The sequence below is a fragment of the Engystomops pustulosus genome, chromosome 1 (assembly GCF_040894005.1).
Source record: "Engystomops pustulosus chromosome 1, aEngPut4.maternal, whole genome shotgun sequence".
Classification (NCBI taxonomy): domain Eukaryota; kingdom Metazoa; phylum Chordata; class Amphibia; order Anura; family Leptodactylidae; genus Engystomops; species Engystomops pustulosus.
In genome coordinates this window covers 176,653,687-176,669,936 of record NC_092411.1, presented here as the reverse complement: position 1 = coordinate 176,669,936, position 16,250 = coordinate 176,653,687, and the positions used below count along the sequence as shown (strand labels likewise).

At 39.2% G+C, this 16,250-nt stretch overlaps 1 protein-coding gene across 5 annotated transcripts in view; it reads left to right on the top strand.

Moving 5' to 3' along the window:
* LOC140067760 (ceramide synthase 4-like) overlaps positions 1-16,250 on the top strand; it is a 99,877-nt gene that overhangs the window by 69,518 nt on the left and 14,109 nt on the right. For all 5 annotated transcript variants that reach the window (XM_072113949.1, XM_072113948.1, XM_072113947.1 and 2 more), the window contains exons 7-9: positions 5,255-5,347; positions 8,559-8,687; positions 13,265-13,371. In XM_072113949.1, the coding sequence (XP_071970050.1) occupies positions 5,255-5,347; positions 8,559-8,687; positions 13,265-13,371 (329 nt within the window). The remainder of the gene's footprint in view (positions 1-5,254; positions 5,348-8,558; positions 8,688-13,264; positions 13,372-16,250) is intronic.

The window sequence follows — 16,250 nt, the reverse complement described above, 5'->3', positions numbered from 1 at the left end:
ATCGCTCCAAGGTTATTTACCAAAATAGTCAGAAATGGCGGCCCATATAAGAGAGGCTCTGGGGCTGTTTATACCTTATTTAGACGGTTTTCTGTTGGTAGGCCCATCAGAACAGGCAGTGTGCACCCAACTAACTACAGTAATGGCCAAAAGTTTTGAGAATGACACAAATATTATATTTTCACATGATCTGTTGCCATCTGGTTTTTATGTGTATTTGTTAGATGTTTTTATCACATACAGAAATACAAGTCTAATCATATTATGAGTAACAAAAGCTTTTATTGACAGTTAGAATGAGTCAATGCAGCAAGTCAATATTTGACCTTTCTTCTTCGTGACCTCTGCAATTATCCCTGGAATGCTCTCAATCAGCTTCTGGACCAAATCCTGACTGATAGCAGTCCATTCTTGTACAATCAATACTTTCATTTTGTCACAATTTGTTGGTTTTTGTTTTCCCACCCGTCTCTTGATGATTGACCACAAGTTCTCAATGGGATTAAGATCTGGGGAGTTTCCAGGCCATGGACCCAAAATCTCAGCAGTCCACTTCCTGTACCTTTAGGACAATATCGGTTTGTCCCTGATGTTTTTCTGGAGAGAATTGGCTTCTTTGCTGCCCTCCTTGACACCAGGCCTTGCTCCAAGAGTCTCCGCCTCACAGTGCGTGCAGATGCACTCACACCTGCTTGCTGCCATTCCTGAGCAAGCTCTGCATTGTTGGAAGCCCGATCCCGAAGCTGAAACACTTTTAAAAACGGTCCTGGTGCTTGCTGGTCCTTCTTGGGCCCCCTGGAGCCTTTTTTGCACCAATGGAACTACTCTCCTTGAATTCCTTGATAATGCGATAGATTGTTGACTGTGGAGCAATCTTTCTAGCTGCGATACTCTTCCCTGTTAGGCCAGTTTTGTGCAGTGCAATGATGCCTGCATCTGTTTCTTTAGAGATAACCATGGTTACCAGAAGAGAAACAATTATGCCAAGCATCAGCCTCCTTTTAAAGTGTCCAGTGGTGTGATTCTTACTTAATCATGACAAATTGATCTCCAGCCCTGTCCTCATCAACACCCACTCCTGTGTTAATGGAGCAATCACTGAAACGATGTTAGCTGCTCCTTTTAAGGCAGGCCTTCAATGAAGTTGAAATGTGTTTTGGGGGTAAAAGTTAATTTTTTAGGCAAATATTGACTTTGCAATTAATTGCTGTTAAGCTGATCACTCTTTATAACATTCTGGAGTATATGCAAAATTCATTATAACTGACTGTAGGGTTATTCAGATGCTCCAGAAGTTAGGATGGTTGATAAACCTAGAAAAATCATCCCTAGTCCCTATGACAAGGAAGCTCTTTCTGGGGATATGTTTGGATTCCCAAAGACAGGCGTCCTTTCTACAGGTAGACAAAATAGAAAAGACAAGGACCCTGGTGTTAAAAGTAAAACAGAACCCATTAATTTCTCTCAGGTTGGGCATGTCTCTTCTGGGTCTCTTTTCCGCTGCAATCCATGCTGTCCCCTGGGCTTAATTCAGCTCAAGAGTGTTGCAAAATTTTCTTCTAGGAAAGTGCGACAGGGATCAGTCCTCTCTAGACCCAGGACAGATGAATCACTACAGACGCCAGTCCTTGGGGGTGGGGGGCCCACATAGAGGACCAGGTTTTGTAAGGCACCAGAGAGATCTGTGGTCAAACAGCAAAGAATTGTTAGCAGTTTTAAAAACACTAATAACAGCTCTCCCTCTGTTACAAGGTCATGGTGTGACTGTTATGTCAGACAACACTACAGCCATTGAATACATCAACAAACAAGGCGGTACAAGAAATCCAGGCCTTATGAACACAGCTTCGCTGATTCTTTCTCAAGCAGGAACACATTTTACCTCCTTAAAGAGAATTCACATAAGGGGGGTGGAGAACATTACGGCAGATTTCTTAAGTCGAAACCCTCTGTTTCAGGGAGAATGGGAAATGAGTCAGTCAATATTTCACAAGACTTTGGGGTATGCCAGTCATAGACCTTTTTTCAACAAGAAAAAAACAAAGTATAAAGGTTCTTTTCCATTCACAGAGCAGAGCGCCCATTGGCGGTGGACGCCTTCTCTAAGAAATGGGACAATCATCTATTGTATGCCTTTCCTCCTATGATTCTCGTACCCAGGACAATCAGGAAGATAGGACTGGACAAAGCGAAGGTGATATTGATCGCCCCCTTCTAGCCTTGCCGGGGCGTGGTTTTCCAACCTAAGGGAGCTATCAATATCAACAGATTCTTGGGTACTCCCGGAGTCAAGAGACTTTCTGTTACACAGGCCAGTCTTTAATCCAGAAATCAAGGCTCTGCATCTGGCGCCATGGCTATTGAAGGAATGATTCTTCAAAACAAAGGTTTGTCCTCTGAGCCTATTTCTACTTTACAAAAACGTAGAAAGATGGTAACAACCAATATTTATCATAGGATTTGGAAGGCTTTCCTTTTCTGGGGAGGACCCAGGACACTTATCTCAGCCAGATGTCAGATTCTAGAATTCCTTCAGAAGGGGCTTGAAAAGGGCCTTAGACCAGCCACTCTTAACATTCAAGTATCGGCATTGGGGGCCCTGTTTGGCCAGGAATTAGATAGATATCCCTGGATTTCTAGATTAATTACAGCCGCAAGTAGAACCCGGCCCACCATTAGAGGTAGCGTGCCACCATGGGATTTATCCTTAGTTCTTAGGGCTCTGTCGGTAGTAGCTTGAACCCCCTATTTGAACCCTTTGGGATAATGTTTCTTTCAAGCTACTCACGTTAAAGACAGTCTTCCTTACAGCCATTACTTCAGCTAGAAGAGTAGGTGAAATAAGGGCTCTGTCATGTAGGTCTCCATACTGTAAGATCTTAGATGACAGGGTTATTCTAAGACCAGATCCGGGGGTTTTGCCTAAGGTAGTTTCCGACTTTTTATAGGTCTCAGGACATCACCCTTCCCTGATTTTGTAGTAATCCCAAAACAGAGAAGGAAAGATCTTTTCATTGTGTTGATGTTAGAAGAAGTATTGTTCAATATTTGAATGCTACTTCTGCCTGGAGAAAATCGGATAGTCTTTTTTTTTTCTTTTCAGGAAAGAATAAGGGGAATAAGGCATCCTCTACGTCTATTGCTAGATGGATTAAGATCTCTATACAGATGACTTATGAAATTTCTGAAGGTCCCATTCCGGACGGCATCAATGCCCATTTAACTAGAGCCTTAGCTACATCATGCACCGAGTTTAGGGATGCTACGTTGGAACAGATTTGCCAGGCAGCCACCTGGTCTCCCCCTCTTGTTTTTCTCTGTAATTCTCTCTGGTGGTGCTGTCGTCATGAAAACAATAAATTACTCTAATGTTGTTTCCTCGAGTCACGACGGCACCAGGTATACCCGGGTGTTACTTTTTTATGTGGTGTTGGCTTCACGGGTTTCGCAGAAAAAAAAAATATGATTAGGTTAGATATGTTTCCCCTAGATTTTTATCATATGTGTCTTAAAATGTGCGGGTTCTTGTAAAAGCCGGAATAAAGGAGGTCCTGGAGCTGGATTGTAAAAGAGGGGACAGGTTTCCCAATCCCTGGTCCATCTCTGGCTTTTGGACCAGGTAGAAAGAAAAAAGTTCAAGTCCGCACAGTGAAAAAACTCCTGAGAAGGAGGGGTGCAATGCCTCCAAGGGTCTCGGCTTGAGCCTTACTTGTAGTCAACAAATGGAAAAGGCAGGCAGCACTCCAAGGTTTAAATCAAACGGGAGTGATTTTTATCGGAACGGGTAGCGACGTTTCGGTGTATTACACATCTGTTTAATCAACTGCACCTGTAGCAGGTGCATAAAAAGGTTTTGCCTACCCAGGGCATAATGGTAAGGTACTTGGTATAGTCAGGATTGATTGTGTTTAGTCAATGTTTGTGTTCTGTTTTGTGCCATAGAAAGGCAATGCTTTTGTTTGCAATTTTAAAATTAAACAAAGGCCAGTCCTGTTTTTGATACTTTTTAACTCTTGATCTCTCAAAGGGGTTTTCACATGAAAGAAAATTTTCAAATCTCAATTCCCTAGTTGTGTTTACACAATAAAGATCATTTTAACCCATTCCTTTACAATTTATCTTACTTTTATTGCTGTTTTAGCTCCTATTACTCAGTGATGGTCAGTGTAAAATTGCAAGGGAAATGACAAACCACTATATCATCAACTACACAGTACATCATGCCCCTGACATTCCACATTCCTGATGAAGCAAACAGGTAACAACATGGTACCTCCAACTATTACAATACTGTAATCCAACTTGCTCCAAATCTTTCAAACAAGACACCTCCACCGGTGAAAAACAGGGAACATCAGCAGGGACACTATCCACATGGGAATAAAGCCTGGGTAGACCTAAGTAGCCTTCATCTTCTCCAAATCTTCCTTCCCTCTAGATGGCAGCAAAGAACAAACCACCGCAAACATGGTTCTCCTAAAACCAGCAGCACCTCTACAAACGCTGGTGCTGTTCCATACCAAAACAGTGCTGCCTGAGACTACAGGAAGAATGGGAAGGGGTCGGCATATCTGCATTATCATTGTAGCTTCTGCTCCAGGCCTGAAAATTATTCTTATTCAGAGGAACCTGAATTTGTCACCCTTTCTTTCTACTGTATTGGTGTTCTTAGGATTCTGATACTTTTGCAAGCAATGACAGAAGGGAGCAAGAAGTTACTGCTTAAATTGCACTTAAATGTTGGCACTTTGGGATAAATATGTGGGTTTTGGTTGTAGAGTGAACACTCAGTCTTTAAAAGGTTCGCCATCACTGACATAGGTGTTCCAAATGTCACTGTTGCAGCTAAGGCAAACAAATCATGACCAGTACAGTCACAAAAAATATTCAATGGTGGTTAAAACTTTGACTGAACTGACCCTTTGACTTGGACCCAGAGCAACATGGATAGACATAAACACACATAAAAATTAGCAGAATTGGGACTGTGCAGGAGGTATATGGAGGAATAAGTGTACATGACACGTACACTGACTCAAGAGGCAGGATTGCCCGCTGCTTGACTCAAACTCCACCTGGACAGTGGTATTGAAAAGAGGCATGTCCTGTTTGGCTTACTTTCCGGTCTGCTGTTCTCAGACCTCTTTTGTGTGCCCTACCATCTGAGTGGGTTTTTGAACCCCTGCCCACCACTATACCTCTGCTATGAAACCTATACTCACAAATGTATTTTGTCTTCTCTTTTGCTCCACAGCCACTGGAAATCTCCTTGTACATCTACTACATGCTACAGTTGGGTTTTTACTCATCGATGCTACTCACTTTGGCTTTTGATATAAAAAGAAAGGTATGGATGCTTGTGACATTTTTTCTAGTGAAATGTAAAAAGTAAAAATAAGAAATCCCATATCTAATGATCCTTGAAATACTTGTAAACTCATTACTTGTGCCATTACTCTCTTGTTTCCTTTCTGTAACCCCCCCCCCCCTTCCTGTCATGTCTGTAAAGCAAAATAAATAATTTGTGAAAATGAAATTTCTCTTCACATAAGCGGTCACACATATTGATATATACAATATATACATATATAATTCACAACTTACCAAAAAGATTATCTTTTTCAAGTTGACATTATCATCTCTTAAAATCATTTTTACCTGAAATTGTGGTTACAGGAAATACCTGACCTCATGTGGTGCTTGACGGGAACCTGTGAAGAACAGGCACTCTAAACCTTACTCACCTCCTCACTGTACATTTATTGAAAAGTGCATTACAGGCGTCCCAGCTTAAATCTGCCTTGTCCCACTAGTTAAATCATTCCCTAAACTTTTTCTGCCTTTCGCTAGGTTGGCTCCGCCCATTGCTACTTGAGGTACATGAAATGATGATAAGATCTTCGGTTTCCCACAGAGTGCTCACTGCTAACTACACCATGCAGTAAAAGAGACAGCAATATAAAAAGCTGAGATTTTAAGAGGCACAGAGCTGTCAATCAAAAGAAGTAGGCTTGGTTCACTGGCAGTCTGAAGAAACCATGACTCTCCTCTTGTCTGTTTGACTCTTTTCTTCTCATTTACATATTAGAAAATGGCTGTGGCAGATAATTGTATGTGATATTCAGAGGACATTTAACCCTTTACCGGCAGGTATTACTGGTATGAGGGGTAAAATTCTGGTGACAGTTCTCCTTTTAAGGTCGTAATTTGCATATACAGTATAAGACATTAGTGAAATGTTTACATTTGTTACATTTAATAATACCTGATGCCTTGTGGTGCCCTATACCATAGCAGTCCTCTATAGCAACAGTGCTTTTACAAGAGATTATCTCCATAAAAGAGCATCTAGTCAACCATTGCAGACTATTTTTGTACAGATCGACAGAAAAAATGTCTGGGGTGCTCTATCCATATATATTTAATATGTATGATATGTTAAGAGTATGTTAAAGGAGTATTCCCACTTTGGCAAATTAATGTTAATGTTTGGATGATGAAAAAAATTACAATTTTCCAATATACTTTCTGTATCAATATGATATGTTATTTATATATTAAAACAAGATGAAGTAGCAGCACTCATAAAACTGTAATATCCGGGTGCACATCCAAGAACCTGGACAAACAGTACCTACAAGATTCACAATAAAGAAAAAATGGCAGCACTCTGAGGCAACTTATGAAACAGGTACTGGTTTATTCCAACTTGTGCCAAACTACATTTCGAACTCCTTATGGCCTGGAACCTTCCTTGCTTGAGAAAGTTACCTCGGAGTGCTGCCATTTTTCTTTACGTTATACGTTATATAGAGAGAGTAATCAGAGCTGTGTGATATAACGAGCCACGCACCTGTGTGACCATGGTCTGATTTCTGTCCACTGGAAGTAAACGTAGAAGCTTTCTATAGAAGGACAGCAAGCAGAGATATAGAAAACAATGAGGAATTGATACAGAAAGTATATTGAAAAATGTATAACTTTTTATTATTCAAACAATATCAGTTACTTGTTGAGTTGTATTGGCCCAGATCTTTTTTATTTATCAATTTCTTATTTATGCATTCTCCTAGTGTTTATATATTTATTTATTTAATGATGTATGTATTCATGCAATGCATATATTTATACTTATATTCACATCTCGTCTTACATAGCAAATATCCATATATGTCTAATTTCATAGACCTGTACATAATCAAATGGTCATGTACCACCCTCTTTTATAATACTGTTACTTACTTACCCTTAAAAGCACAACTTGTGAACCATCCCCCTTTTTAATGATATTTACACTTGTGTGTCTTGTATATTGCACTTTGTTTTCAGTCTCACACCACTTGAGAAAGGAGTCTTCGCTACTCCGAAACGCGTTGTGATCCAAGATTATCAATAAATGTTACCCTTTATATGACGTATCGTTTCTGAACCTGTGTGTGCGCCGCAACAGACAACTCCTGACCCTTTAAGGTTCAGACATTACATTGGGCAAGCAGGGCAATAAGCACACATGTTGGTGTAGAATATAGACAGGCAAAACCCATTAATCTCTTTTTTATACATAGCACAAAAAAGAATTATATAAAGGTGGTCTTTCATATGATTCCGTGAGGTTTTTGGCAAACATTCATAACAGAAAATAAATATTATATGCACATATAACTGTAGAAAACATTTATGAACATCAGCGGCACAATATATTTATTAGTTTACATTAGATTTTATAGACTTATTCTTATATACGCTATGAGTAACGGTAGTGTTTATGCTAGTAAATAACTAGCACATTCATTGTCCTGCAGCTGTATAATTATTAGAGACTCTGTAAAGAACATTGTAGCAAATTTACCAAGGACCCTGTGTCAGTTTTCTTTCGACCTTGCATGTTCTTTTTTGAAACCGCATGCACAGGTATTTAAGAAGTGATGTGCTGCATTGCTGCACTTTACCAAATGCAACACAAATTTCTGCAGAAGTGGGTCACATGCCCTATGTTATAGGTGTACCAAATAAAGTTGGTGCACACTGTCGGAGCAGTACAGAGGGTGCCAGATGCATGTAGACCGTGCGACCACAATTCCTGAATCTGGTGTCCTCTGCACACTATAGAGGCAAACTGCATATAGGGCAGTTTTCACTATTTTAAGCAAATGTGTCCCATTGTACAGTTTCCCAACAACACTGTACAACGTCTAGGTGTACATAGAAAAGCTAAACCACAGTGAGGTAATATTGAATAAACCAATTGAATGAGGAAGTGAACTAAAAAATAAACATAAGTACAGTATATAACATATTATGAATATAGTTAATAAAATTATATTTTAATAAAATATATCTATTTTAGGTTAAACCATCAATATCTGTGCATTTCCATTCCAAAGTCTGTAGCTTTTTAATGACCTGCATGTGGAAACTCCAGCATCAATTGCCTGGTGTAATGAAATACAATTGTGACAAACATATTGGGAGCGTTTCCTCAACATTACACTGCTACTGTGTCAGCAAAACTAGAGGGCTGCCTCAACAAAACTGTAATCTGTTACTTCTTTTTACAGGATCTGAAGGAGCAGATAGTACATCATTTTGCCACCATCTTTCTCATTACATTCTCTTATTGTGCCAACTACATTAGAGCAGGCACCTTGGTGATGCTTCTGCATGATGCAGCTGACTACTTTCTTGAGGTGAGTATGATGGCCACATAGTAAGCTATCAATACAAGACAATTAAACTTTGCCGTTTTAAAATCTGATTCTGTTTGAGCATGTCAGAATATGTGTTATATTTGCATTGGACTTTTGTGACTTGAATAGCTTGTTATCTTTAGGGGTACGGGCTTTAGCCCATAGAAAAAGCTGGTATATCCAATGAAACATAATGGGGTCTTAAATTGCTTTGTTTTAATTACCAGATACACACCAGGGGTTGAATATAGCGATATAGCCAGAGACTATAATTGTTAGCCTAGTTTTCTAGGTTAGAATAGCTTACCCTTGTAATTGGGAGTGTATTACAGTTCACTGGAGATAGTTAGATGTAGTAAAGTAGTAAGGACCTTCAAATATGGATACCTCTTTGTTTGTTTGTTTTCCTCGGTATAATACGAAAATCAGCATTTTTAATTTTTTTAACATTTAAGACATTAAAAGTTATGTTTTATTATAGCCGATTAAGTGCATTCTTTGACTGTCGAGGACAGTTTTTTCTCTGAGATTGATGTGTAAATGTCCTATCGAGCTATTGGCGAGGAATTTTTCCTCACATTTTATTTTTTCTCTCTTTACATATAGGTACAGTATATTGAGTATCTAGTAATGTCACTACAGTTACAGAAACAAAGACTGTATGCTAAAAAAAATAGGCCAAAAACGCAATCAAAAAGCCACGTGTGCCATGACACAGTGTTATTCAGCATGTCTTATCTAGGTGCCACATGGGTTAAAAGAGTTGTACAATCTTCAGGGTTGGAGAGTAGTAAGGCCTTTTCTATTATTCATTTTGTTTGTCTTTCTTTGTGTTTCTTTTTTCAAATTAAAAAATATATTTTTATTTATTTAGCTTGGGCTATGTACATTGTGGGAAGGGTACTAAATAATTTAATGTATTTATTTATAGTGTCCCTTCCTTGGGATGAAAAAAAGCTGAATTTGCCAGCAGTCTAGATCCCCTATTCTAAAGTTAATTGTATGTTAGGTTTTATCATTCATCTTTAGGCATCAGAACTGTTTACATTAACAATTTGGGCACTACAGCAGAGAAAGCTATTGGTATATTACTGGACACTACGGATAATACTAGGTTTGGGTAGGATTACCTTTATATAGTTATTGGTGATTCCCATAATGTCTCCAGTTGATCCTCTCCATGCTATGAAAGTCCTGTCGCGATCTCTGCTGTGCGCTCCCCAACGAGGATGAAGTCCAGCGTGATTCACTAAGATCGTGTGCCCGATATCCTGCATGTGTCGCTTCCCCATGAAGGTCCACCGGAGCTCACCTTCTTCTTCCCGGTGTATGTGAGTGCATGTCTTGCAACACAATTTGAATTTTAAATCCTGCGCTTAGTCCGAATCAGTCAGGTTGACGGAGGGCCAAGCACCCCTTCCCCCCAACCCCCCCCCCCCCCCCCGATTTGTGTTGTGCCAAAATCCGATCGCGTGCGCCAAAACCCCAGCGCAAATTAAATGCAGCGCTAATTGGAGATAGTCAGGAAACCCGACGGAAATGCGGTGTGCGGACCCTTAGTAAATGTGCCCCATAGTCTCAAACTTTTTAGTTGGAGCTGGGTAAGCTCCAACATTTGAGAGGTGTGTCTAATAGCATTAGTAATAACAATACCCACAGTATTTATTACTGTTTGAGTGCTCCATTGACAGTGACTTTTACACTCTCACTAACCTGGATAGGTACTGCAATTGCTTTGCATTTAAGAACTATAGAAACCAACCTCTTACCTTTACTTGTCTGTGAATTTTATGAAAAAGACAGAAAAAGTCTAAATTGGGGATACATTGTTACTCAGTGACCTTAAAAGGCAGGCAGCAAAAATTTGCCTTGATGCTGTTTGTCTTAGCCCGCACAAAATAATTTGCAAATCTTAGAATAATAACCAATTCAGCATCTTTTCTTTTGCTCAGACACTTTCACTAATATTAATTTTAGTGCTACAATTCTGGATTTCATTCAGTACTAGAGAGGTTAATAGGTGACTGGCACATTGATTCCTGTAATTCCATTCTCATATAAATGCAGGAAAAAAGTATCCTGAATTTCTAGTCCACACAGTGGTTCTTGTTACTGGGAGATGTAGATTAGGTCCCTTCTGAAAACTACCCCTGTCCTTTGCAGAAAGCAGTCTCTTTAGACAGATCCCAGCCATGTACTGATGGAACAAAGCCCGATTGTAATCCTACGCCCTCCTAATACAATTCCTCTACTCTATCCTGCCTACTGTACTCAACAGAGAACAGATGCTATAGACATGAACTAAAATTGTTTTCCCCTTTTTTTGGGAGAAATAACACTTTAGTTCCACACATAATGTTTTATTAAAATTAACAACCTTAAAATAAAGTTATGCATTTACTTATTCAGACTTTAGAGCTTCTGCTTTGTCTAATTTTCAGTATCTATAACACTATAGGAACGGAATCACATCAGAACTCTGAGAACAAACTGGTACCTTATTGTTAAAACAGGTTAAGCAGCAAAATATCATCTGTAAGGTAGAATAAGATGCAAAATGTTCAGTCATATAGTCAACAGTAAGGCTGTGCAGGTCCAGTGAGTTCTATCTGTTACATAACATTGTAATCAGTAAATGACTAGATTGCAGTGTAATCCATTAAATAGTAGGAATTAGAGCACAGGATATAAATGAGACTACACTTACAGATCAGTGCCAATAATTATATTCCGGAAGTCTTTCTCAGCATGCCATTACATTGATTCTCCTAAAATATAAAAAGATTTCTCCCAAAGTGTCTAATTTATGATTCAGCTTAAATTTCATTTTAAAAACATAAAATCACTTACACATGGTAGGTAAGTTATACTGACAGTTTCCCATATAACAAGTCTATTTTCTGTTGATATGAAGATCAGTTTTCTTTCCATCGTTTCTTTAACCTGTTACAGTATAATTGTTTAAAAGGGTTGCCCATTTTTGGCAATTAAATGTTATTGTTTTGTATAATGAAAAGTTATACAAATTTCTTATATACTTTTGTTATGAATTGCTTACAGTTTTCTAGATAAATCAATATATTTATACACTAAAAGTAAAAAATGAAGCTTCATACTAAATGACAGAAAGCAGATATATACAAAATTGTGAGATCCAGCAATGGAGCTCCTTTGGCTTCAATGGGATTTATGGAATGGCTTACAGCATGGCCAAAACCCAGAAGTTTCTATGCTATGGAAAAGATCAGGCGGCATGCAATCCCCCCGTTCTTCTGATTTTACGGTGTCCAAAAGCTGAGAACCCCAACAATCTTACATTTATCCGCTACCCTATACATAGGAGAGGAGTATTAATGACACAACTATTCCCACCAGACATCGCAATAGTTCTGTAATGTAGTGTATTGGGTCTTATTATGTCAGTAGCAGGCCCTAAGGATGCCTTCACACGTTCAGATTTTCAGTTGCAGTTTTGGATGTCCAAACCAGGAGTGGAGCTAAAAATGAGCAGTATAAGGGTGATGCCACACATGGCGTTTTGAACCAGTTTTTGGTCCAATTTTAAGCAGTCCGTTAAACGCATGCGTTTTGACAGGTTTTACCAAGTATCTTAATTAAAACTGATCAAAAACGGATGCGTTTTTTAATGCATGGATTTTTGGACGGGCTGCTTAAAAACAGACCAAAAACGGGTTCAAAAAGCCATGTGTGGCATCGCCTTCAGAGGCTCTCAGTTATGTGTTCTTGTCCATTATCACCCACACCTGTTGTTGGCTACCGTAGGTATCCTGGATATGGAGTGAGTACAAGATCAGTATAGGTGATTGCTATAGGTGAGAGAGGTAACAGCCATGTGTATGGATGAGCCGTGTGTAATCTACCAATGTCACAAGGGGGACAGAGCCAGAGCCCTCTCAAGGATAGCTGAGGCCTGTGCAGTAATCCATCGATACAGAATTGCATTTTGAAACATATCGCATATAGCGGCAAATGCGCACATGTGTTCTTGCTAGTTAACCATGTGCCCATTGCCCTTACTCACATGCGGTTTGGCATGCTTTTTGGCATGGATAGGCAAGTAGATAACTTATACACACACACATTTATGGAAAAGTGAAAATGAAGGCAAAACATGTGGTTTAAAGGAAACCTACCACTTCCGATAGTGGATATAAGCTGCAAATGCCGTGCACCAGCTCAGGGTGAGCTGGTGACCGCGCTTATCTTCCTTATGTTCTTAAACAGATGTAAAGTGTTTATACGCTTTATTAATCTTTATATAGGAAGTAGCTTCACCGCACCGTGGTCCGCACCATGCGCACGACCACTTCCAATTCAGGCACACAAAGTGGTCGTGCGCACTGTGCGCCTTATGAAAATAAGCGCCGGCACCAGCTCACCCTGAGCTGGTGCACGGCATTTGCAGATTATAACCACCATCGGAAGTGGTAGGTTTCCTTTAAACCTCATAAATAAGTCTTTAAGCAGTTATATCAATTTATGAAGTTATTCTATATATTGCATTTTTTACCTTCGCCCTACTTCCATTTTCCTAAAAAGTGTCTTTTATTTCCCAGCTAGCAAAGATGTGTAATTACAGCAAGTGGAAGAGGACATGTATTGCTTTGTTTATCATTTTCGCGCTGGTTTTCAGCATCACCCGTCTGTTTCTCCTACCCACAAGGTAAAATCGGAAACCTTACTATACTTAGTGTGCTTTGTTCTGTTCTTAGGAGCAAAAAAGAATCACTGCCAGGGTCTGGATTTCTTTCTTAAAGGAAATCTACCATCAAAGTCAAGCATAACAAATCCAATTGTGACTGGTAACCTTTTCATATATGTTATCCTACCTTCTAAAATCAACTTTTAAAAGTCTCCCCTTTAATATGATATATGGATAGCATATGGAACCGGAGATATCCATTCTTAAAATTACAATCGGCAATAGAAAGCTGTACATAAATATCTACTTTTTTAGTACCACTTTAAGGGTGGATATCTCTGGCTCTGAAGCATCCATATACAATCCATATATCATATTAAAGGGGAGGTTCTCCTGTTTACACCAGACAGTGCTTAAGGAAGATCTTCTCTGACACCGCCCTACGCTGATTGGACGGTGTCAGAGATTATTATCATACATGCACGCCCCCACACTTGCTGCAGCACCTCCTCTCTGACTATTCGGTACATTGAATGGTCAGAGAACGGTGCTCATATCTCGGTAAAAGTCCTCTTTTAAAATCACAGAATTTATATTCTGATGTTCATTTTGCTTACCCTTATTAATTGGCTATCAATCCTCTGTGCTTAACTGGACAATGTTTTGATGCCTGAATGTTTACCTATGTCGGAATTGTAGTGTCAAAATAATGTCACCTAACACTTTTTTATAAATTATATAAAGTCGACAAACATACAGAAAATTTACCTAATACGTGGTCTATTCATTCATAATAGCCAGATATTTCTTAAGGGCGATTGTGCAAATCTCCTTTTGTTCTGCTGTGATCAAAAGATCCAGTCTCATTTCCTACCCAGTTATACATCATAATTTTCTTAGCTTTCAGAAAGCCTTTCATCACATGTGCCTGCTGGCCCACTACTCCAACTTTAGTACCCAAGACACATATTTTTGGATCATTGGGTATCTGACTATAAAATATTAATTGTAGTATTTCGACTACGTCCCTTCAATATCTATGCAGTTTTGGGCACCTCCACATCATGTGAACCAAATCTGCATCAAACAGATAGCATTTTGGGCATTTCTCATTCTTATCTATCCTAAAACGATTCAACAACTTAGGAGTGTAACATACTGCATGAGTCAAAAAAAAATGTGGGATATGATATAGGACATGTTTTTAGTCACTTTTGAAATCATATTCAAAGAGTTCATCCATTCATTCATTGATAAATCCATGTCACCTAACACTTAACACACATATATATGTTTCCACAAGCTGAGCACATTCATGTACAGGTGACCTTAGAGTTATAGATCTTATTGATGTAGCTACTCAAACAGGTGATCTTGTTTAGTGTAGATGTGTAAAGGGCTTAAATGGCTTGGGTGTTGCTTCATGTTCCCTACTTTAGAGAGGTCAATGCCTAACTGCAATCAGGGCTCTCCCATCAGACTTCTCCAGGCCTCCTCTGGTCCCTTCCCTCTTTGTAATGGCACCAAACAGAGTTGCATGTTGTCCCCTCCTCCTCAATATGTGTATTGAGCAATTAGAGGCTAGCATCTATTTGCAGTATTGCTAAACACAAAAGGAAATTTAAGCGCTGACATATTTACCTGCGCAATCTTCACAACCTCTTGTAATATTTTGACTGGCTTTGGCAGTGCCGCGGTGCTTACCGGGGGGGTCCGCTGCTCCGATCGCAGCCCCGGGACTGCCGGTGCCCGGGGCTGCGAGATCTTCCTCCAGAAGCTGGGTCCCTGCCTTCTGGCAGGACCCGGCTGTAAGACACTGGGCATGCGCAGCATGCTCAGTGTCTTACATTACACAGTGCAATACATCTGTATTGCACTGTGTAACCTGTAAAAAAGCTTGAACAAGTGATCAGAAGATCACTTGTTCAAGCTTAGATGTCAGTAACAGTAAAAAAAGTAAAAATAAATAAATAAAGGTTTTTTACAATAAAAATAAATAATAAAAGAAAGTGAAAGTCCCCCCAAACACCACATTTCCCTTTACACAAGTAATAAAGTATAAAAATCACTAAATCACGAAAAAACCCCACTTATTTGGTATCGCTGCGTCCGTAACAATCTGTACAATAAATTCTAATCATAATTGGACCCGCTCGGTGAACGTGGTAAAAAAAAAAAAATTGCTTTACAAAAAATGTTCTAAAAAGTGATCCAAAAAAGTTACAAGCACCAAAATTATACCAATAAAAAGAGCAACTTGTCACGCAAAAAATAAGCTCACAACCAGCTCCGTAAACCAAAAAATACTATAATTATGCCGCTATAAAAATGGCAATACTAAAACAAATGCAATTTTTTCTATTCTAGTTTTCCTTCAATAAAATTGGACAAATAAAAATAAAACTATATAAATGAGGTATCACCGTAATCATAGTGATCCATAGAATAAAGATAATATATTATTGTTATGCTACAGTGAACACCCCCCCCCCCCAAAAAAATGCTAAAAATCCAAAACAAGAATTGATGATTTTATTTTCCTCCACACGTAAAAAGTTAATAAAATTGCTTCAATAAGCTAAAAACCCACTAAAATTAAGTTTTTTTTACAGTGCATCTCGTCTCGCAAAAAATAAGCCCTTATTTGTCTAAATTGCTTAAAAAATAAATAAAGATTGTATAGCCTATTCCCAACGAGCGTTGTTATAGAACGGTGCGGCGGGTAGTGACTTGCCAACACCGGTCAGGGTAAGACGGCGGCTGTTCACTGATCGGGGTAAGACGGCGGCTGTTCCTCACAGCCATCCCTCCTGCCCCATGGACCAGAAGGGTTACGTCCCCCCCACACACCCCCAGTTTATTATCGGTGCTATTGGCTCATCAATTCAGACGAGCCAATA